At 33.5% G+C, this 25655-nt stretch overlaps 1 protein-coding gene and 1 non-coding gene across 3 annotated transcripts; both read left to right on the forward strand.

The window, feature by feature from the left end:
• Window positions 1-1644: 1644 nt before the first annotated feature.
• On the forward strand, window positions 1645-6579 carry LOC111886366 (uncharacterized). 2 transcript variants are annotated; one of them, XM_023882596.3, is made up of 9 exons: window positions 1645-2150; window positions 2808-3038; window positions 3229-4764; window positions 4872-5068; window positions 5159-5428; window positions 5512-5592; window positions 5700-5808; window positions 5939-6005; window positions 6265-6579. In XM_023882596.3, exons 1-9 carry the CDS (start codon window positions 2123-2125, stop codon window positions 6350-6352), a joined length of 2607 nt encoding a protein of 868 aa, XP_023738364.1. In that variant the 5' UTR covers window positions 1645-2122; the 3' UTR covers window positions 6353-6579. The 2 variants fall into 2 exon arrangements, with proteins under 2 accessions (XP_023738364.1, XP_042754487.1); XM_042898553.2 differs by having other exon boundaries at window positions 4875-5068.
• TRNAP-UGG (transfer RNA proline (anticodon UGG)) lies at window positions 1662-1733 on the forward strand. Its single transcript has one exon. It is a non-coding gene; the product is annotated as a tRNA-Pro (tRNA).
• Window positions 6580-25655: the final 19076 nt, after the last annotated feature.

Here is a 25655-nt window from a genome sequence, read left to right on the forward strand (position 1 = left end):
ACGAAGCTAAGGTCAAAGTAAAGGGTATCCCAATCCGATGCTCGGTTTCTCGGTTTCCAAAACTTGGTTTTGGGTTTAAACCCAAACCCATTCGAAAGTTTAACTTGTTGATAATTGAGAAATTTGTGTTGCTTATATAACAGATGTATAGGAGCTATGTTTCATGTTATGGCTGATGTGGGATAATTTAGAATTTTAAATAACAAGTTGAAAAACTGATAAATAAAATAAAGTACACCTATGTAAGGGCCAAGATTTGAAATAGAAACTTCAAAGTTAAAAGTTCAGCATTTTACTAGTTGGACAACTCAGTACTTGTATTAAATTTCTAGATTTGAAATAGGGACCTCAAAGTTAAAAGTTAATTTCAAGATTTGAAATAGGGACCTCAAAATTAAAAGTTCAATGTTTAACCAGTTGGACAACTTAGTACTTGAATTTAATTTTCACAACATCATAATATAATATGTATAATCCATATAAAACTATATAAAAGGAGCTACGGAAAAAAAAAGTTAATGTTTGAAAGAAAATTTGACCTTTCAACCTCCAAAAACACATTCTAACACATTAACCATCTAAACCAACTAGAACTTATGTTCTTATCTCGCTAAACATATTAATATTATGTATATATACACTACATAAAACGAAATTTTTCTAAAAAAATTACAATACTGAATTTTTTTTAGAGGCATCCCAGGATACCCTAGGATCTATTGTGGATCTTCCCCTAATCACTAACTCATGTTAATCTTAATAGTCAATATCACACAAATGACAGACAGTCCAAAGGTATATATATATATATATATATATATCGAACGAATTTGACAAAATAATATTCAGTTTTAAACAAAAAGTTAAGTGTCATTTGAAAAAAAAAGCTTGGTATACAATTTTATAAAAAAAAAAAAAATAGTTTCTTTAATACCACTTTTTTCAAAAATAATAATTATTATTTTTATTGTTCCCGATTTTTGAGAAAAATATATAAGTTACCGTATAAAATATCAAATCATATATTTAAACTTCTCAATACTAATAATCAGTACCAAAGTTCTAAAACTTTGGATGATGCATAACACCATCCACATATCCACATTCCGTACAAACCACATTTCATTATTTACTTGTAATTACCTATATACTACTGCTCTCCTTTGACATCCCTTATTTCTGCCATTACACGTAACCACCTCTCTTATTGTACTTAGAGGGTGTTTGGCTTAGCTTTTGAAAGAGCAAAAGTGTTTTTAGAAAAAGTTGTAAACCTAACTTTTCCAAAAAGTTTATTTTCCTTATATCAAAAAGTAGTTTTTATAAGATCTATTGTTTTTACCAAATATTTTTTAATTTTTTATCTTTTCCTGAAAACTAAAAGATATTTTAAAAGATATAACAAACACTCATTTAAGAACACAACCCTCTATCATTAGTTCTTACCACCAAACTTTATATTTATATGTTTTGATTGCGACGTAAAGTTTATTTTTGTGTATTCGGATATTTTGTATAAATAAATCTCATATAATACAGATCTGTAGTTTGATTTGTTATTTTCAAGTTTGGATGTTACTTTGACCGTTTGACGTGATTAATCGTGAACTAATCATTGGAATTTGGATTATATTATAATATCTGTACTAAATTATCAAGTTGGGCATTTGGTCTAGTGGTATGATTCTCGCTTTGGGTGCGAGAGGTCCCGAGTTCGATTCTCGGAATGCCCCTTTTTCTTATTCAACTCATTTTCCTATTTCCCTCCAAATTCCCACTCTTTTTCCTCGTTTATCGCTTCGCATCCCCAAAATCCACAACTCAAATTCATATTACAGTCTCTCACCCCGATTTCACTATCATTTTCTGTCATTCAATTTGTAATCTTACATAATCAACGTTATATTCCATGAGTTTATCCTCCAATCTACGATTAAGTTTTCAGTTTTTCTTTTAAACTTTTTAGTGATCACTAGCTTCTCAAATAAGCTTCTACGTCGATTCTTCCATCTTCTGTAGAATAATGCCGGTTTTCTTGTTTCTAATCGGTTTTTGTTGTAGGCGTTTGGTGTGAATTGAAAGAACTGATTAGGGTTTTGGTTTTGCACAAAGTGTTTAATTTATGGCCGCATTGGACGATCGTGAAGCGGGTACATATTGTTTTTCCCTTCTATTGTTACATTTCCCAATAATAAGCATTGGCACACTCGAATATATGATCTAAATATGATGTGTGTGTTTTACTTGTATATCATCTGTTCATTTCTAGCTGTTCCAGAAAAAAAAAAAAAGAACTACGCTTTGTGATTTGAGGTGGTCAAAAGGGTAGCATTTATAATTTTTGGTTATGCATTTTGAATTTTTGATAGCATAGCTAAGGACTTGAATTTGTATATCAAGTACTTCCAAATAGAATGATTTTGGTGGTGAATAAGTGACATTTGTTAACCACATGGTTTGAAGTGAGTTTATTTTCTATATCAGAGGGAGTACTCTGTATTTAGTTGAAATTTCATGGTGGATTGAATTTCAAATCAAATCAATGCTTTTCAGTTTCCTAGTAATGGAACAGAGAATGTTATGGATTCTAGTATACTCTGTATCAGGTTGGGATTTCCAAGCTCAAAGCAATGCAAAGTTCTTACTTTTATTGTAATCAAGAGAGATGCTATGGATTCTTGTTTAGAATTACAGGGTTAAGAACGATCCATGGTTAATCTCATATACTATGGAGCACTTTCAGAAATTGTATTTGAAGGCTTGTAGCATGAACTAAGTCTTATGTGCATCCATTCTTGATTCAACAGGCAACAACCTTAATGTAAGTGTTGAGGATGATCATCTTATTGCTGGGGATTTTGATTTCACCGAAGAATTGGAAAGCCCGTTGCAGAATTTGGATGCAGATACTGAGGAGTTGGATATTTCACATTTTGTTGGCGACCTGAGAGCCCTAATGGTAGATGATAGTGAGGATGAAATTGTGCTGGATAGTGATGATGAAGCTATCTCTGAGCAAAAACAGGGAAAAATAAGAGGTAAGCCAATTAACATATTGAAGCAGGCATCTTGCTGCTTTCCAAAACAGTCATTAATGTCAAAAATTAGAAATCCCATTTGAAATTGTGTTTTTTTGCATCTCTTTTATGTTTATTCCTCATAAAAATATCATGTTGTGGCTTTGAGAAATTATGCTTTTGACTCATTTGTAGTTATATTTCTTATCAGGACGTTTATGGCGACATGCACAATCAGTTGATGTTCGTTCTTCAGCGGGAAGCAATTTGACAGACAAAGTAACTGATAATATTCCCAGTGAAAGATCAGAAGAGAGAAACTTAGTGTCACATAATGAAAATGAAACTGGGAGCAGGGATACAGACACAAGATGTTCAAAAGGAGATAAGCTTGTTAATTTGAATGCCTCTTCCAATAATTTTGAGGGTGAGAATGCAGTAGTTGATGAATCTCAAGAACCTGGAGAATCATCAGAAGCTGATGCATTGGACTTTGTGGATCATTTTCTGTCAGTTAGTGCTGTAAACTCGTCTCCAGAAGTCAAGATTCTGAAATATGATGGGCCAAGATCACCTTTTAGTTCATGTGCAAAAGGGTCCCAAAAATTGGCAATGAAGACCAGTTTTATGACCAAAATTGGCGTTTCAACCTTCGATTGGGATAGTGATCAACCTGATCATGGAGGGGGGTTCTTTTTGGAAAAGAAAACAGAACCTGACATACAAAGAGATAAACATTTGAGTGAAAGATGCAAATCCAAACAGCTGCCTGGAAACGATAGCAATGAGAGGGATGAACCACCAGATATGTTTGATGTTGGTTTTAACACTCAAATGGCAGCTGAAGCTATGGAAGCCTTGCTATATGCCACACCTCCACATATTGATGTTAATGAACATAAAAGGGTCAAGAATCCAACCACTGAGAATCCATCCAAAAAGTTCTCATTTCCTTTGAGTGCCAACTGTGATTCAAAAACCAATGGAATAAGTTTTAAGCAAAAGAGGGTTGCTAACAGAAGACATAAAATGTCTACTTCCTTCCATAATAAAAACCAAAGAGAGTTGAATCTTGAGTTACTGAATCTAGGAAAGGATGAAAACTGCACAAATGGGGATAATCTTACTGAACCAAAGAAGAAGGTATATGAGAAATCTTTGAAAGTTTATAAACGAAGGAAGCAAAAACAAGATGCAGACAAGGAAAACTTAAAACCAGATAATGAAGTTAAAACCTTTTCACCCGTGGCTTCTCGAACTAGACGTGGGTCCTGTGTAAAACGTTCACAAAGGACTGCAGATGCAACATGTAATGGTAAGGAGATTGATGTACTTCATAAAAGAAAATCAGGTGATTGGAAGTTTGATACATGGAAGTGGCCCAAAAAGAAAAGGACATGTAGAAATAGGAGACAAAATGCAAAATTGACAAACACCTTAAATGTTCAATCTCCTGTAGTCAAGGGTGGCAATGGTGAGATGGAAGGGAACTTCAAGGAAGCTTCTTTCATGTCAAGTGTAAAGAGGAAAGCACGCTCTGCTTCCATATACAGGTCAACATCTGGAAAGAAACTTAGCAACACTAAATGTGTTTCAATGAGGATTCCAAAAACTTTAAATGAATCTGAACACTCGTTCGAATCTATACCAGCTTTAGGTGGTGAGGAGAAGATAAAAGATTTATCATCAAATGGAAAGAACAAGACACCATCCATTATGAGTGGCGCCTCTAGGACTTCTGATCAGGGTATGCAATATGCATTATCACAACAAAACTTTTCACAAATTGCACTAGAATTTATTACTTTTTGTTATCTTTTTTACATCATCAAATTTTAAAAAGTGTCTATTCAGTAGGTCTACCCCGGAAGCAACTGCACAAGAAAAGCTCTACAAGTTCCTCTCTCAGGAATGAGCTTCCTAGATTGGGATTTTCCGAATCTGCCCCTGATTTTATGTCAAAGGATTTGAGGAGACGTAGAAGTAAGGTAGAAATCCGTGTCTTGTTCAGCCAAAGCCTTGATGATGATGTGGTTAAGCAGCAGAGAAAGGTTCTCCAGTTTGTTTCAAAAAGCTTTTCTAGATCCAATTTGCTTCAAATAGCTTTTCTTGATCATGAATTTTGTATTTCTTTGATGAAGATTCTGAAAAAGTTGGGAACTTGTATGGCAACGGATTGCTCAGATGCTACACATTTTGTAGCTGATAGATTTGCAAGAACAAAGAAGATGTTGGAAGCAATGGGTTTGGGTAAACAAATTGTAACACCCTTGTGGCTAGAGAGCTGTGATCAGGTAGGGTGTATTATTGATGAGAAAAATTACATCCTTAGAGATGCTAAAAAGGAAAAACAGATCGGCTTTAGCATGCCTGTTTCATTGTCTCGTGCAACAACACATCCACTTCTAAAGGTAACTGATAATGATTCAATATTACACATGATAAAAAGTTTATATGAATATGCTCATTAATTAATATGCCCTTAAAATACCAGGATCGAAGAGTCTTCATTACCCCAAATGTAGAACCTGACAGAGAAATGATTAAAAACTTGATCAAGGCTGTTCATGGTCAGGTGTGATCATCCTCTTATTTTATTTTGATGATTCTAAAATAAATAAATAAATAAATATAAAATATAAAAGAATTGCTGTTGTCATGCATATATGAGATGCTCCATAGGTCATGGAAGACATTGAGCAAGCTAGCATGGAGTGCAAGACCTCAGATGATATGTTAATACTGTCTTGTGAACAAGATTATGTATCATGTTTTCCATTCTTAGACAAAGGTATAGATCCATATAGTATTATGTATCAAGTATGTTGCTATTTCTTCTAGTATTTAGCTGTGTTTTTTATGGCTCCATTAAATGTTAATCTGAAAGTTAGATGAAAAACATTAAGTATATGTACTTGCAGGTGTAGCAGTTTATAGTTCAGAACTCTTACTAAAGGGGATCATTATTCAGAAACTAGAATATGCCAAGTAAGTAGAAAAAAAAAACTATTATTAGAATAATGATCCTTTTTTTTTTTTTTTTTGTTAAAAAGCAATTTAAAAAGTTACAAATGCTTGATTATTATGCCAAGACGACTTTTAACCTCCTTTTGGCATCTGATTCTTTCTCTGATTTTATCATTTTGATCCATCAGCATTAAAATATAACACAAAGTGACCCATATTTACACAAATTGGTTGAAATAGGGGCATACTATTATTTATTTAGCCAATTTTACATTTTCAGGCATCAACTGTTCAAGGGGCATATTATAATGAAGCGCTATGCAAAGAAACGGAAGAAAAATGGAAGCGGGGATCTTGATGTAGTGTAGTTCATGGTGGTTAGAAGAAACATCAACATCAACATCAACGCTCTGATGTTTTGTACATTTGTTCTCATATTATAGCGACTTGTCAAAATGGCTGTTTTGAAATATGGTTTTCATCACTTTTTGCTACAAATCCCAATTCCCAAATGTCATTTTGATTCTTGTTGTAGTCGAATGAGGATTTTTGGCATACCTTTTTCGTACACACAGTAAATATGAAATTTACATGAGATGCCATGAGTTCTAGTAAGCTCGTCCTTTTCCCTTTACTTATACTAGTTAGTTGCCTTAATTTTTTTTGGTGTCAACAAACTTTGTTTTTTTTTTTTTAAGAGCATGCACAACTGGAGAATTTATTTTTCGTTAGAGCTTTTTCATGAATTAACTTGGAGTAAAAAAAGCTTAATTTAGTCTCTATGATAGTATAGCCTTTTCAAGTTGCTTATTTATGTGATCTTGTATAAGTTGTCTAATTCTAACAGGTAGAAAACCTATGTGACCCACTAAAGGATTGAAAAATCTTATGTAAAGAACTTGTTAATTAACAAGCACTTTGAAAAAAACTGTGTTTGAAAGCATAAATTTGTGTTTGTAAATTTGATTTTGATCTAGAAAGCATACATTTTTTTATGAAAAAAATTACCTTGCCAAACAAAACTAGAGCTCCAAGTTTGCTAAACAAATCTAGGTTATACTCCCTACCTTGCCTTGTTTATGGGAGTGGTTCAAGTTAAGTTGACTTAGTTTGTAGAGAGAGATCTGCAAAATAATAATAATAATAATAATAATAATAATAATAATAATAATAATAATAATAAATGTAGGCTAACAATATTTTGATTATTTTCCATCAACATGTTTTCATGGTTGTTTCTTTTCGGTGAGCACAACTAGAGACATGTAAAGTTTAATAAGTATATGCAATTGCATACTTTAAAATTTTTACTAGTAATGTTAATTTTTTATATAATTCTTCTTTTTTAGAGAGACATATGTAAAAATTTTACAGTGTTAATTTTTTATGTAATTGCATATGTAACGTTGCATCCCTAGCTGAAATATTTGCATACTCATTTCGACTAAATCTTCTTCAAAACAGATTATGTTTTATCAAAAAAAAAAAAAAGACACCTCTTATAACACTTGTTTTCGGGATTGCTAGTTGTTGACTTTAGGGTTTTAAGAACATAGGATTTTGCGAATTAACCTAAAGCGTAGCGAGTCTTTGGAAAGACACGAAGCGACAATTTAAAGGAAAACGCGACACGACTTTGAAAAAGCAAGTTGCGTCACCACAACACCCCAAGACCCTAGGGCCCTGTGTTTTGGGGGCTATTTAAGGGTTCTAACTACTATGGTTTCCCCTAAATCTTGCCTCCATCCTCCATAAGTGAAACCCATCGCCCCTTTCTTCCATTCTTGGTGTTCTTGATGCATTTGGTTGAGTCTTGAAGAGGAAGCAAGTGAATTGTTTGTGTCCCTTTTGATATTGTCTCTTTGGTGTATGAAAACTCCAGTCCCCAAGGTTGCTTGGTGTTACTTTGTAACGCTCAGTTCTTAGGTAAATTTCTTAAAATATAAAGTGTTTCTTTATTTTGCACATTAGTCTATTACATTGGGCTTAATCAAGGTACACTAGGCGTATCTTGGTGATTCATGGACACGGGATTTTCCCCTGGTACGCTGGGCGTATTCGAGCCAAGGGCAAACCCTAAATTTTAGGGTTTAGCCCTATTTAAGCACATTGTGCCCCAAGGTTTCTCTCATTACCAGCCTCCATTGTCCCCAAAGCATTATCTCAAAACCATAATCCTATTTTAGAGAAATTTGAGCCTTGAGTGTGTTTTCGGTGTGTGTTTGGTGCATCTAGAAGAAGAAGAGCTCATTGGAGGAGGATTAGTTTGCTTGGAGCTTGAAGATTCATAACTCTTTTCACCTTTGCAAGCTTTTAGACGTATAAAACTTCAAACTTTATGACTCTTTCGCTTAGATCTAGATTTGGGATTATATTCGGTATGTTTTGGTCCCTTGGTTTGATTCCTGTGAGTAGAAGTTACTCCAGAACTTGTATTGGTCATTTCATGGTATTTCTGGAGTTGTAGAATCATAAAAACGACATCTTGATGGGTTAAGCTCAACCATGCATGAGTTGATGGTCTTAATATGAAGTTAGAGTGTTAGAAATACATGTTGGGCCTCTTTGAGCCATGCAAAGGCATCAATTTGATGACTTTATCGTTTAAGATGTTTCCCTTGAGCAGGATATGTGTTTTGGACATTTGGACTTAAGCAGTGCTTAATGTGAGTTTTAGCATTTTGGGGAGTATGTGGGGTGTACAAAGGGGTACGCTCAGCGTAGTGCATTTGAGCCCTGATTTCCCTTATGTTGTATAAGCTTGTATGCGGGGCGTAACTGGTAGTACGTGTGATGTACTCACCAGAACCCTTTTTGGGCCATTTCTTGGGCTTTAGGTCTTTTAGGCTTGGGTCATAGCTTGTTGGGCCTAGGGTAGGAATGGTAAAAGGGTCTTTTACCCTTTATGAAAGGATTGCGATTGGACTTTAGTTGTGGCTATTATCCTGATTTTTTATTAGAGTTAGTTTGAACGTGTTCATTTGAGGAGCCATCGTAGCAGCAACATGTGAGTGTGTATTTGTGCATCATTTGATTGAGGTGAGTCTTCTCACAGTGTTTTGGTGGGTTGAAGGCACCAATGTCGGCCCATTGATTATTGTTATTACAATGCTAACTGTCTATGTGACTCTTGCATATATACCGGGCGGGGCCCGATGCCAGGCGAAGCCTGATGAGTATGTTGGATGGGGCCCATCGCATGTTATTGACAAATCTGTATTGGGCGGGACCCAATGTCGGGCAAGGCCCATTGGATGTCGAGTGAGGCCCATTATATGTACAGTATGAGGTATTTTAAGGAGAATTCACTAAGCTTTGTTCTTACGGTTTAAGTTTTGCTTCAGTTACTTCTGGTTTGAAAGGGAATGACCCGGCTTGATCGTAGCGCACATTTATGATTTGGGGATTGTACTTTGATAACTATTTTTACTTTGACATATTTTCGGATGGTTGATATGAATATTTGATGGTTTTGGGTTGAATTAAAAATGAAATTTTTACATATGTTTTTTTTTGGGGTTTTACATACTTTCTGGACATTTTAATGGATAAATAAGTGCTTGTTTGTGTCCCTATTGTTCCATGCAAGAATTTTGTAGCATTTTAGTCATGTTTTGAGATTGAGTTTAATTGAGGCATAGATATGGATAAATTCGGAAACTTTATCCATCAAAACTCTTGTGAAATTCAGATATAAGAGTTATAAATCTTGGTTGAAGGGATTAAGGGCTTACGGAAAGAATATGTTCAGACGAGAAGCGTGACACACTTTTTGAAGGGTTACGGCCTGCCTCTAGATACACTCCACAACTATTTTGTCTTCTAATGTACGCGACGCGTCCACGGGCTGGCATTGCGCATGAGCCGTTGACTGTTGACTGGTTTGACTTTTGGAAAAACTATGATGAATTTGATATTAGGTGGGGTTGTCTTAGTTATTTTGTTCTAGAGGCTACTGTTAAGATTCTATTGTTGGCATCAGTTGAGTTTTCTCACTATATTATGTGTGGCATTGTATGCCCAATGTGGTAGGTTGGTTAAGTATTGTTAGAGTACGATTGTGTATTTATGATGGTTAGTCTATTTGCTTGGATTGTGTTGATTCTGGGGGATGATAGTCTTGTACCTACATGCCCACTAGAATGATAGATGGAAGTTCAACATGTCTTTGGGATGATGACCTTCTGCCTATATGCCCTATCAGGTGTTGACTATAGTCTAATCATGCTTGGAAGTTCAATAAGGCTTTAGGATTATGGTCTTATTCCTATAGGCCCTTTAAGGTGTTGACTATAAATCGATCATGGCTAGAAGTTCTTCGGGTCTTTAGGATGATGGCTTGTGCCTATAGACCTACTAAGATGTTGACTATGAGTCTTGTATGTATGCATTGTATATGTGATTTGATATATGATATATTGTGGAACTCACTAAACTTTATGCATACAGTTGTGGATTAAATATTTTTCTGGTAGTTCTGATGTTAAAAGGAAGGACTCAACTTGATTGTACCGCACACATTGTATATGTGATGTGATATATGATAGATCTTGCTATTGATTTTGTTACAGACTTTTGTTGATTTTACATTATTACACTGTTTTGAAAACTGAGTCTTTATAATGTTGAACAAATGAGTTTATATATTATTTTTAGAAACGAAGTTTGACTTTATACTCTATTTTTGAAAATGAAAATTTTGGGACGTCTCAAATTTCAAAAGAGCGTATAACCTTGTCAAATCAACATGTTGAAAAAATTGGAAATTTAACTCGTTCAAACTTTAAAATAAATAAAATAAAAATGAAAAATCTAAAAAAATCTAGATTTTAAAATTTGAAAACCAGCCAAATCCCAACTAGTATTTAAATTTCAAAAGCAAACAGATCAATATAAATATCAAGATATCAAAATTCAAGCAAACTCATAAATCTAATTTCTAAATTGTAGAAAACAAAACCTAAAAAAACTTGGGTCACGACCGTGTGCCATCTCTGGTGTTGTCGCTTTTCGCCACCCTTATGTTAGTCTCATGTTAACCGCTTCTTATCGTCTGGTGGTGTCGATGGAAAATTCCAGAATCTATATCACTAGGTTGTGCCGACTCTCTGAGACTCTTGTATGTACTTCATCTCTCCACTCTCATAAGATCACACTCTCATCCCTATTTGGCACCCCCTTCTATGTGGTAATGATGAGTAAAAAAACCATGACTATTATTTTTCTCCTTTATGTGTAATAGTGTATTGGTAATGTATATACACGTGTTGTCATTATCAGAGCTTCTATGACAATTATAGCTATGTAGATATTTTAAGTTTGAATTTATAGGGTGTTTTATTTTGTAACTTTTTATTTGATGATAATATTGGATGATGTCTTTCCTTTATCCTTACTTGATAACATTATTTATAATGTAAGCATTCTATAGTTAATTTTTTTTGTTAGTTCTAATTAATTCTAGGATAAGAATTCTATCATTTTGTGGATTGTTAAAATCTTATATGTTTTTTATAATTTAATATGTAAATTAGTTAATTATTAGTTTCAAGGTTATTAATTATGTAATGTTATACAATTTAGGTTGTTGGTTTTGCTAAAAACCAAATGATATTTATATTTTTTTGTATTGTTGGTGGAATATCTCATAAAATTAAAACACCAAAAATTTATAGTAGTAAAATAGTTTGTTCATTGTTTTAAACTTTTTATTAATTTTAATAAATTATGTTTTCATGTCTGTCACGAACCAACTTTCTAGATGTGTCCATGCTTGTCCAGAGAACGCTAGAACAATCAAGAATGCTCGGGTTGACTCTGGAAAAATCTATGACGTACTAAAAGACTTTAGAAAATTATATAATGTTCCGGAAGACAATGGAAGATTCTAGAACACCATGGAAGAAGATATTGGAAGATCCAAATTATCCAAGAAAATACTAGTAGGTTCTAGAACATCATGGAAGTCATTGAAAAAATATGGAATATTCTAGAACGAGTTGGAAGACCCAAGAATGTCATAGATCTCTCTAAGACACCAAAGAATATTGTAGAATATTATGAAACCTTGTAGACAGATATAGAGAATATAAAAAATACTCTAGGATAGTCATGTATAGTAAGAAAGTCTAGAAACTTCCTAAGAGGAAGTGTAAGGCAATTATAAATATGTGTAGAGCTTATTTGCTCCAAACCATTGGAAAGTTGCCTTGTAAAGTTCTTGAGTTGTTATAATGCAAGCTCTCTTTGTAAGCCTTGCAGTATTAGTCTCTTGCTTTCCTTATTCGTTGATACATCCAAGATAGTGAAGTTAGCCTGAATAAGTCAGAGAAAAGTAGAAAACTAAGTTGTGCACAAGATAGACTAGTCGAAAGAGTCATTCACTGACATGTCGCTTGAATTATTGTTTTGGATCTTCTTTTGATACCCTAGTTTTTTATTCTAGATCCTCCACCGGGACAACCAATATAAAGGGAATAAATGACAATTCCCCTAAAGATCAAAGAAAAGAACTAAGAATGTGATACCAAAACTTAAATCAGAAACCTCACTCACTTATGGATTCTCTCTAGCCTAACCTCCATGTCGCTAAAACAAGTATGAAAGCGAAACATGTTTTGTTTCTAACATTACAAGAACACTTGTAAATATAGAAAAATACAATTGAATGGGGTGTTACAAAAAATACAATTCTTGAATTACACTTTACTTTCTTTCCATAAGAGAGTTAATTAATGGTTAGGATCCTAATATGATGATGATGTTGGTGGTGTTGATGATGTTTGGGTAACTTGATACATGGTTGGTGCATACATTAGAGGCGGGGGTGCAACTAATATAGGGAACTCCTAATCTCCATGGAACCATCATTGTCATCAGTCTTGGCACACCATTATCAACCTGACCAGGCATAGATGGGTTAACTTGACCGGGCATAGAAGGTAGTGCACCTGGTGGTGTTACCATTTGAGGCATCCCAAGGTATCTTGATTAAATAATCAATAAAATAACACTTTTAAACCTTGATTGATATTTTTGTATAAAAAAATGGATGAAATTGCCTTTTTTTTTTTTAAGTATTTCAAAGTCTACAAAAAAGCGAGTATAATTTACCAGGAATAGGTCTTGGCATGGCAGCAATGAGTGGCCTTATCCCATACATTAGTGATGGATTATGGGCATTGACATCATTGGATTGGGTAGAACAGGAAGACGAGACCTCAACTGGTTATAAGCAACACAAACCTGATGATATGTTGTAGCTTGGCCAAGACGCTTTTTTCACCTTTTGGTTAATTAGATATTGATTTTTTTGTGTCTCGTATTGTTGGTAGTAAATCTGAACATTTGCATGTCAGGCCCATAAGTTTATAACTATTGAATCCTGAATGAAAAAACATTTTATTGTTTTCTAATATTCAGTAATTAAATAAAACACGTTACCTTGTGTTTGCATATAATATTATGTTGATTCATTACAGATGACACGACAAAAAGGCGACAAAACAAAAGGTCGAGTTACATGATGGATTAACAGAACGTGTGGAGAAACAGAAGTAACATGGTAAAGACAAAGCAATGATGATGACTATATGCATAGTATGTGTGACGTAACATTCTAAAGACCCTAATTACATCATGAAAATGTTAATCACCCAAAATGCATGTCTGCTTCTTTAATTCTTTATGACAACAGCTCCACCGTAAAAGTAATTAAGTAATAAAGATGTTTATAGGCATTCAATCACTGGAGATGCTAAAATCCCCTAATTGATTCATCAAAATGGTAATTCTCCATAGTGTATAATATAAATCTTTACACTAAAACTAAATAATAATGGATAAAAAGATGGAGTGAATGCCTGAATGGTATAAGACGTACAAAAGCATGTGTGAAGTAAGAACAAAATCATGTGTAAAGTAAGCATCACAGTAATCACAATAATACCTTCAAATTCACCCAATATCCACTCTTGATCCCATCCTAAATCAAAATTAACACTTAAAAGAATAAACATATATCTCTTTTCAAAAATCTCACATCGACATGGGTTTATCTAATTGTTGTTTATGATACGGTGAGATGTTGTAACAAATTATATAATCACTTAGAAATCTTCACTAGAACAAATATATTAATTGGTGTGTTCAAGTTTGATGTATCATTAATTGTTGTTTTAAAAAAAAACAAAAGATATATGGAAAATGAACATAAAAATGTTTAATTTTTATCGAAAAATGAAAACTAATTCTCATGGAAATTGGTGATTAAAAATTAAAAATTCTTTCGTATTAAGTTTTAAAACAAAAAAAACAAAAATTAGAGGTGATATATGAACTTATGCCAATTATATCTAAGTTGAAGACCAGAGAGATGTACGCAGACAAAACATTAGCGTGCGTAGGAGAGACGATGAGTGAGAAGTTTTGTACCTGTGATTAGCGTTTGGTATAAGGACTAAACAGAAATGAACAGGACTGGATAAAAACAAATTATTGGAATTGACGTTTAGCAAAACTAGAACAAATATGGACAGAATATTAAATTACCAAACTAACCTTGATAAAAAAAAATAATTTAAAATACCTTTCATGTCTAATGATTCTACATAATTAGCTAATAATAAGAATCTTGTGTAAAATATCCAAAAACAATACAAAATCAAAACTAGCAGGGTCTTATAAAAAATTAAACATAAAAATAATAAATCATGAGATAAAATATAGTTTTGGGAAACTGAATTACTTTGTGACCTTTCATGGGAAAGTAAATTGAATAGACCTATCTTTATTGTTTCTATATTATCTCACCGGCTAAACTCCTCGACATGTACTCTAACCTTCATCCTTTTGATTAATTTATTTTTCATTCAAAAGACTGAGTCTGAAAATCTATCCGTGCAGAATTTCCCAGGAATCCTCGTCTCTCTACCTTTAACCACTCCATCCTCTCAACCTGATACTCATCTAAATCCTCCACCGGAGTGTCTATCGTTCGATCCCAAAAAGAAACTTTACTCGAAGGGGGAACACCATCGGGTGCAGAAACAAGAAAAACACTATGATTCAAGATCAAGATTTCTCCTCCCAGTATTGCTCGTAATAGGTGATGAATAATGCAAGAGACAAACAAATCTCATTCTTAATTTTACGCCTAAAAAAAGAGTTGTAAATCCTTTTTAATTCAGATTTGTGATAAGTAGCTAGAGACTAATTCAGGAGCAAGATTTTGAAAGGATTTTGTGGGTGGTGCAAAGGGTAAACAACGGTCACCAAAAATGGTGGTGGTTAGTTTTATCGAGGAAGGTGATGAGTAAGCTTCATGGGGAAGGGACGGGGTCATCAGGGAAGATGAATGGGGATTTGGGTATTTTAGTTATTTTCGTTTTTGTTCCGGTGTGTTCCATCCAAAAGGACGGGACTAAAAATTCAACAGTTAGTCCCATTGGACTTGGTCAAATCCCTACTCTGTTCTTGTTCCGGATGTGTCGGATGCCTTCTAAAACAAATTGTTTTGTTCAGTTTCACTCGGTTCTTCTCACCAAACATGGCCTAAAGGACACAAAAAACATTTATTATAACTTGAAGTTGCTAAATTTAACCCTTCATGTTTCAAAGTTGGTCGATTCACACCCACACAACTTGTTTACTTTACATATAACACCGGTTATTTGTAACAAAATGGCAACCAAGTTTTTCACTTGTTCCTCGTAATTAACTTTCAATTTCATTTTATTCTTGTAAAATTTTATATATTTTTAACATGTTACATATATATATATATATATATGTGTGTGTGTGTGTGTGTGTGTGTGCTTAGGTTATTTTTTTTATTACTATTGTGTGCCAGAATGCACAGATCTGCACCACCGGATGAAATAGAATCAAAAGTCATGATCTGAGAGTCTATGATATTACAATATGGTAACATGTACCATATAATCACACAAATTTCAACATAAGGGCATTTTAGTCAATTGAGACAAAATTAAAAAAGGAAAAATCGAGATTTATGGGATACTTAATGATTTTGATTTAAAAAATCTAATTTTTTTCAAATTAATTCAATTTCATGATGGGTTTTGGCTATAAGAACATCTTATGTGCTCATAGAAACCCTAATGCTTGGATCTAGGTTTCTCTATTGTAAATGCAATTCATCAAAGACTATAAACCCTATATCTAGAATATGATAATCAATATAACATATAATCAGGGTTTAGATCATACCTTGATTGTTATGTAGCAATAACAATCCCAAATCCTTCTTGTAATGACTTTAGAAAGCTTAGAGTCACAAATGTCACTCCTCTAATGGTTCACAAACACCAAGAGCAAGAGGATGAAGAGGAGAAGAGAAGGAGGCTGCCCAAAAACGTGTGGAAACCCTAGAAGAAAGCTTGTCCACGTTTTTGGGGCATAAGGGCTCTATATATAGTGAGGCTATTAGGGTTATCTAACAAGGAAACCCTAATTTGGATGCTTAAGCCCTAAGCAACCCATGGACTCCTTTCCTTAAAGGCCTTGGACGATTTCTAATGGGTTTCCCCATAGAATTCGTCCAACCTTATAATATAAGGCAATCCATAGCCCAATTGCAATTATCTTATAATTATAATTCCAGTCCCTTAAATTTAATTAATCTCTTTTAGTCACAAAACTAATTACCAATTAATTCTTGACTAATATTAATTAAACAATACGATTTCTCCTTTAATATATTATTCTCATAATATATTAATAAATCATATTTAATACTTTCTCTCCATAATTCATCATATCAAGTTGCTTTGGTGAAGGCAACCCAAAAGGACCATGCACCATCGGGTCAAGTACATACCAAAATAGTTATGGACTTAGACACTAATCCAACAGTCTCCTACTTGGATAAGTCTAATAACTATTATGCGTATGACTTCAGATCCTGATCTGCAATCGTAGCTTTCCAAAGCCGTTGTCAACTCTGATCCTATCAGATACGCGTGTCCTTTAGATAAGGGATCATATATTCCTCCATTCTAGATATCGTAAGACATGATTTCTAATCATTCTCTCTGTACTATTTCTCGACTTCCGATTTATGACGACTGACTAATTGAACAAATCAAATTAGCCCTAGCCCGACCGAGCATTTACGTTTGTCATTACTAAATCATCGAGGGGCCCAAAGATATCGCTTTTATCCTACTTTGGATAAAAGGAACGGATAAACTTTGATTCAATGCTCGCTTGCACTCACTCACCGAATCACACACAACAATATGTTTTATGACACCAAGTTACTGGTGCGTTTACATATTATCAATGTGCAACCGATTTGCAAGATACAACTCACACATCTCGGTTTCAAGAATATAAGATATTATCGTCTCACCAATCACTTGTGATACAATTCATGGAGTGATCCAAGTCGGCGTGGGTTTAATCCAATGCTCAAATCATATTCATAAGCACTCATGAACGTTGCAGCAAACATTTGCTTATGTCTAATACTCTTTAGACAATCCACACACCAATTCATAACAATCTTCATTCATACCTACTTCCAACATATGAACGACTGTGGCCCGTTCGAATAATTTGACTGTTCTAAACCAATTAAATTATTCAGGAAGTCAAAACATGCAAAGTGAAACACAAGCATAATACTAATCCCATATGGCCTCAAACCTTTGAGCATAAATAAAACACCTTTTATTTATCACCATGTCGATTACTCATTATTTGTTGTTTCGGGTAATCAACCTTTTACTTGAATTATTACAACACTTTTCTCATGCTCTTATCATGCACATAATGTTTACCTATGGTTCTTACTTTGTGAGATAGATCAAATGAACACATTTCCAATCATACTCATTTCACAACTCCAAATCCTTTTTCATAAGTGAAAGAATATCAAATTCTTGCTACTTATAGAATATGCTAGATTCTAACATTTTATGCAATGATCCTTTCGTAATGTCATAGCACAAAAGTCACAATGACTATTGCCAATGATATTACAAAGTCCTCTATCGGAGATTGTTACAAGACAATTCTTTAAATGTGATGTCTCTCACTCAAAGTACATTCCTTTGAACATCCTTTTGCATAAAATTTCTAATCTAGACATAGACTCTTAATATCTAACTCCCAATATGGAAACCTTTCCATATTTTCCATATGACAACTCATTCTCAATAGAATCTTATATATTCATAATAATGTCGATATGGTCCATCCAATACTATACTTTCAACTACTCACAAGCGACCAATCCTCGGCGAACTTTGGATTGTCTTTTGATAGTTGTTTAATTATCTTAGTCAAAACCGATTCTTGTCCTTTTCCCTCTAAATGCGCTAGACATTTGGAAAATTTTAGAATGGTCAAATATTATAGCATTTGCAATCGATCCTATACCCGAAGCGTATGAGACACGATGCATAATGTCTTATACAAAGATTTGATACTTTATCAATCTTCTGCCATAATATTTTATGTGATACGTTCTCAAAATTCAAACTATGAAGAGGAATGTCGTAATCATAATCGAAATTTGAGAACACACTATGTATCCTTGACTAAATTTATTAACATTCCATAACCTAATCCTTTAGATTTGAAATGAAGCATAATATCCTCTCCCTTAATTATAGCAAAACAACTTTTCAACTCTTGCAACTTTGCAAAGTATAACTATTGTTTTCTGTAATTAATATTGCTAACTTGCAATACTTTCCATAATATTCATACAATCATAACATTTATGCTCCCACTATCATTATTATTATTATAAAACATAACACTTATGCTCCCACTAGCTTTGACATGTATTCAGAAACAGCTTAACTTTTAGAAAAAACAATACCTATTGAATTTCCTAAGTTCATGTTTCTAATACCTAATGCTTTGATAATCCTTTATCTAAGCTTATACACCTTTCCTTTAGATAGCTCATATGTGTGTCTAAACAATTCAGACTAATTGCCAACCCTCACAATTCAAATTATGGAAAGGGATACCATAACCATAATCGAATTCGAGAATACAATTTTTCACAATCACTATCTTTTTAAAATCTTTCTTAGTGAAAGCATTTCCTCACAGTCATTTTCACGAAGGAGGGAATCTTATGATACTTATATTTTAATGGTGTATGTGTTCCTATCCATGTGAATTTGTCAAAACCAAAGTTTACGACAAATTCAAACTCATATGGACCGAACTTTCTTAATCTTGACTTCTTGCCTTATGGTAACATAGCTGCCCACCATGTCTTCCAAGTAGTTAAGCAGCTCACCCTTTCCTATCAATGTACTTTCCATTGATCAAGATGTCTGCCTTTTATGCGTTCAAATGAGAACTCATATAACTCACATGCATAATTAACTCAATTGGAATGGCACATAAACAAAAATAGTGTCATCACGATAGGTTGTAAACCTCAACTCGTGTGCTAGTGATGATCGATAAGGTTTATTTTGATTTGTTCTTGAAACCTTTCAAGACCATTAAGACTCCCACTGACTCCTTGACATATAAGATTCTTTTGCCAATAAACATTTATTGACAAACAAATATTCAAGAGTTAGTGTAGTTTTTATCAAAACACTTCATAAATTGGTCCTAGTTGGTCTTTGTCTTATCACAACTTTCCACATTTGATGAATGTTATAAACCTTCTTTATACTTATCACTCAATTTCACAATCTTAACTCTAAGACTTGTTTTGGAACGAAGTATGATTGACTTCTTGATTTAACCATTTCTTCAATTCTTGATTCCTCTTCTTAGACATACAATTGTACTAAGACTCACTTAGAGGATCAATTGAGATATGGTTCTTAATCATTAAGACCTATCATAAAGCATAAAAGGTACTCTCCCTTCTTCTTAGAATGGAGAAACTTTTATCTTTCTTCCTACTTGATTCTTCTCATTCGTTCTGTTATTGATTTAAACTTCTTCAATCAATTAATTACACTTAATCTTATAAGTATAATCATATTTACTAAACCTTTAGAAAATCATGACGAATATCCTTGTTACTCTTATGGTGGACTTGATCAACACGCAACTTTGTGTACTCGATCTCCTAGTCCTTCACTTGACACTTTGTCAATGAATTAGTCTAATTTCCAAATATGAAATTTCTCATTCATCGTGCAACCAAGTTGCATGATTCCAAGTTTCTATCCAATTGAAACTTGGGCGATGAGAAACTCTCCCTATTTGGTAAATTCTCGACATTTCCATAATTAAGAATCAAATCCATTATTACGAATAATAGAAACATTCAAACATCAATTTTCATACACGCCATTGCAAGGATAAATAAATAATATAAAGTCAAAATTTATTTTATTGCGGAAAAATTTGTCCTTACAATGCAATTTTTTGAAAAAACTATGCTAATGCATCTTTCTTAGCAATCTAATTCTAACTCTAAGTAGTAGCTCAAGAATCTAATCTTCAAGTAATGCGATCGAAATCCATTCCTTCACGGTTAGATTCTGCTCACTTCTTCCCTTAAGCTTCCTCTCCTTTCTTCGATCCTACAAAACATCAATCTTATTATGTATTAAGAATCTAGAATAGAAGCTTAAAAGAGTTAGTCAATGGATTTTACCTAAAGCAGAGCCATACGTTTTGACTCTCCCATCTCTTAGATCTCTTAGGTAAATAGGGCAGCTTCTTCTCGAATGCCCCTTCTCTTGGCAATAAAAGCAAATTGACTCTTTTGAAACAGGACATGGAACTAGTTCAGACATTGCCTTTCTCTTATGATCAAACTTTTCGATCATAGCATGTCTTTCGTTGCCATTGTCTATATCCATAGAGGTCTTGAAGGCAGATTCACCAATCAACTTTGCTTTTCTATTGCGCCAAACCATTGTTGATTCAGCAACAATAAGCATATAGGTGGGATCTATAAGGGTCACATCGCAGTTCATCATATAGTACTCTCTTACGAACTCACTATATGAGTTAGGAAGTGACTGAAGAGCCCAGTCAACAGCCATCTCCTCACAGACAACGGATCCCAACATTCTTAACCTATCAATGTGTGACTTCATCCCTAGGACGTGTGCACACACCGACTTTCCTTCTTTATGTTTACTTGCCAAAAGGGCTTGAGTGAGTTTGAACTTTTCAAGTCTTCAAACTTTTGGGTTAGGGAGAATAATTGGAGGAGGTGGAGGAAGTGAAGTATGATTTCTTGTTCCTCGATCGAATCATGGAATATCATCTTCATGTGGAATGCTTGTTCCACGGGATTTGGGAAGACCATAGTTGTCGCACTTTGACATCTACAAAACGGGAGAAACGAATTCAAGTTAGTTGATTGATCGAGTTCTTAGTAAATCACCCAAATGAGATACTAAGGCTAGGATCCAACACAATACGCTACAACCTAGAAAAGGGATGCCGTAATCTAGTTGCAGAATATTTGAAGGTAAGTGAATGACGATTCACTAATTTCCACCATGAAAAACGAAAAGGAAATTTAAGTTTTAAATCTATGAAAACTCCTAGATCCTTTGAGATTCATTGAACATTTCAATGGCATGTTTAAATCTCGATATGCCCCTCTAGTTTGTGACTGGGATGCCGAGGATCACAAAGCGGGTGTGAATAACCATGCAAACTTACATGGTAACCTCACATGTTACAGTCACCTATTCGATGTGCCGGTAAACCACACACGCTCCACCGAACTATGACAAACATTGAGTCACCCTTTGCTACTTTTTCTTAGAACCATTTAGTGTGCCGGTAAACCACACACGCTCCATTAACGTCTTCGCAAGGGCACAACGTGTAATTTCATGGAATTGCATCAATTCACTTTTGCCTAAGCAACTAAGATTGGGAATTTGTAAAATATTTAGTTACTTTTGTACTTCATTATACTTATAATGGAAGGTTTTGTCCTATCCTACCCGTTCGACTAACGACCCTCCACTAGTCAAGAGTGTGGTGGGTAAGAGTGGATACCCATTCAATCGCCATTTTATAGGCAATTTCCTTAAACACCCCTTATAGACTAGCTTCGTGAATGAGGCCTACTAACGGTAAGACTGACTTTTACTCATACATATATATAATGTTAGACTTTTAATGTTATATATAGTATAGGGTGTATTTTACACTTTTAAAATACTAGGAGGTCAAATTTAACAATTATACTTTTAATTCAATTAAATTGTAAACCTAAACTTTTATGGATTTATTAAACCTCTTTTAATTATACACCTTAATTAATTAATAAAACAATAAGGGTGTGATTTGAACTTTTCAAAACAATACTAGAGTTTTAGAATTTAACATTCCTAGATTAAACTTTTAATCAACTTTTAAATTCCAAAACTTGAGGGCAGGTTTTGAAACATTTCAAAACATTTAGGTTTAGAATTTAAATATACATCAAAATTAAACTTTTTAATCAAAATTTAAATTCCAAAACTTGAGGGCAAGTTTTGAAACCTTTTCAAAACATTAGGGTTTCAACTATTTAAATTTCAAAACAAAACTTTTGAGTTAAAATTTAAACTATAAAACCTAAAGGGGAAAATTTGAAACTTTTCATAACACAAGGATCAAATAACAAATAATATAAATTAAACAATTAATTTCATCATTATCTATATTTGACCTAATTTCAATTTCTTGCAAAATAAGTTACCCAATTAATACAAATAATCCAATCTTTATCATATAAGGAAGTTATTATCTAATCAATTGGTAATTATCTTTTGCTTAATCAAAGATATACTCATAAATATGATTAAAATCGGATTTTAATAACCTAAAATAGATAAGGCAATTATCCATGAGAAAAACAGCAAGAAATCATGAAATCCTCTCTTTCTAACGCTCGAGCTCGCCGAGTACCCATATGGACTCGCCGAGTCCACAATGGGACTCGCCGAGTTCATCAGGCAGATGAGCCAAAAAATGATTTTGCAACTTGAATAAACACATAATGCATCAATACAATAGAAACCAATCAAGTCTCTGATACCACTGATGGGTTTTGGCTATAAGAACATCCTATGTGCTCATACAAACCCTAATGCTTGGATCTAGGTTTCTCTATTGTACATGCAATTCATCCAAGACTATAAACCCTAGATCTAGAATATGATAATCAATATAACATATAATTAGGGTTTAGATCATACCTTGATTGTTATGTAGCAATAACAATCCCAAATCCTTCTTGTAATGACTTTAGAAAGCTTAGAGTCACAAATGTCACTCCTCTAATGGTTCACAAACACCAAGAGCAAGAGGATGAAGAGGAGAAGAGAAGGAGGCAGCCCAAAAATGTGTGGAAACCCTAGAAGAAAGCTTGTCCACGTTTTTAGGGCATAAGGGCTCTATATATAGTGAGGCTATTAGGGTTATCTAACAAGGAAACCCTAATTTGGATGCTTAAGCCCTAAGCAACCCATGGACTCCTTTCCTTAAAGGCCTTGGACGATTTCTAATGGGTTTCCCCATAGAGTTCGTCCAACCTTATAATATAAGGCAATCCATAGCCCAATTGCAATTATCTTATAATTACAATTCCAGTCCCTTAAATTTAATTAATCTCTTTTAGTCACAAAACTAATTACCAATTAATTATTGACTAATATTAATTAAACAATACGATTTCTCCTTTAATATATTATTCTCATAATATATTAATAAATCATATTTAATCCTTTCTCTCCATAATTCATCCTATCAAGTTGCTCTGCTGAAGGCAACCCAAAAGGACCATGCACCATCGGGTCAAGTACATACCAAAATAGTTATGGACTTAGACACTAATCCAACATTTCAAACGTAATTTGTAAGCATAAACCGATTTTATACTATCAAAATGTTATTTTGTTAGAATGATGTTCTGTAATTTTGTGAGAATGGTATACAACTATGAACATAATATTATAAACACATATTATCAAGACCAATAATTTTTAATGAATACAATTTTTATATAAGACGAAGTTTAATAGTTTAGAATAAGTAATTACATTCATTCTTAGAGAATACAACTAAGAACATAAATTACATTCATTATTGAAATCTCTTGCAAAGAAAATATCGGCAATCTTGAAAGAATCCTCATTCATTTTCTTGTTTCATTCCTAGATGTCTTGAAAGAATCCTCATTCACTTTCTTTTTTCATTCCTAGATGTCTTGTGTATGTTTGACCTCTAAGCCACTTCCAAATATGCTAGCATTTTATGAGATTGTCATTTTGTGAGATTGTCATTCTGTCAAAATTGTATTGCATTAGAATGATTTTATACAAGGAGCTGCAAAAGGAGATAAACTCGAGGATGGTAAGTGATCCCTAGGTAAAACTTGAAACATCTGAAAAACATAATAAACAAAAATATGTTACAACAGCAGCCAATTACAATACAATCCTTGTAAAATAATTCTTATGTGATTCTACGATAATCATTCTTATGTGATTATACCGGAAGTACAATTCTGGCATAATCATTCTTATGTAATTCTCCAAGATTATAATACTCTCTACACATTATTCAAATAGAAGAATACATTAGATGCGGAAAATTCTTAAAGAATGAAATAAGTATTCTTAAAGAATGAAACAATTGTAGATAAGAATAAACATCCAATGATGAGGAAAAAAAATCATTCTCACAGAATTAGCTTAATTATCTTAAAGGGAATACACTATAGAATGCATTCAAATTTCACAAAAATAAACCCATTTTAAAATACAAATTAATACTAGCAATAAGGAAAGAAAAGGATAGAGCAGGGCCAAAATGTTCTCTAGAAACTATACCTTCAAGAATGCAAACCCAAACTCTAATCGTTCAACCAGCACCTGATATATTTCATAATCGAAAATCATTTCCTCTATTTCAATATTGAAAGAAAATGAGAGGAATTCTAAATTTAAAGTATGATATAATAACATAATTCTCTGTTTTGATTTTGTTTACCTTTGGATATGAGATGCACAACAATAAACATTTCCATCACTAACCATGAATACAATATGAGACTGCCATATTTTTCTTTGGCATTTCATCAAACACTTTAAGGGCGCTCCCTAAATCACCACACTTTCTATGAATCATGAATGAAAAAAAAATTCCAATTCAGAACCATCAACATCAAATTCATATGAACAACAACATATTTCAGCACCATTATAAAAATCTAAAATAAAAGGCTAAAATTATAGAAATTAGCTAGTTGGAAGAAAGAAGAAAAAAACTTGTATTCTATGGAATGGAATTGCAAGTATGGTAAATTAAAATCGAAGAACGTGGCTATTTTGTTATGGAATTGAATTGATTGGAGATAGAAGCTAGCTTCGATTGGAGATGGAGCCGTCGAGAATAACATCTTCATCTTGTCTCATCAGTACCATGTGTACAAATCGGTGGGAGCGATAGATATTAAATATTACAGTCTTCTTAATCAACGGAATGGGGAAACAAATTTACAGCAAGAGGTTTCGACTACCTCTTTTGATCAGACGATATTCATTCGTCAATAAGAAAATGGGAGGAGGCAGAAATAGAATACGTATGATATGGAGGCTAGGGTTAAATAGTTGGTCAAAGAGATTTTTATGGTAATTTCCATGAATTAAGGGATTTTATTTGAATTGTCATGCTAAAATTATATAATTACCCTTA

This window comes from Lactuca sativa, chromosome 9 (genome assembly GCF_002870075.4).
Source record: "Lactuca sativa cultivar Salinas chromosome 9, Lsat_Salinas_v11, whole genome shotgun sequence".
In the NCBI taxonomy this organism is placed as follows: domain Eukaryota; kingdom Viridiplantae; phylum Streptophyta; class Magnoliopsida; order Asterales; family Asteraceae; genus Lactuca; species Lactuca sativa.

Coding starts and splice junctions, on each gene's coding strand:
- LOC111886366 (XM_023882596.3), top strand. CDS start 2,123: ATGGCCGCATTGGACGATCGTGAAGCGG. Junction 5,069..5,158: donor TGGTTAAGCAGCAGAGAAAG/GTTCTCCAGTTT, acceptor TCTTTGATGAAG/ATTCTGAAAAAGTTGGGAAC. Junction 6,006..6,264: donor CAGAAACTAGAATATGCCAA/GTAAGTAGAAAA, acceptor TTACATTTTCAG/GCATCAACTGTTCAAGGGGC.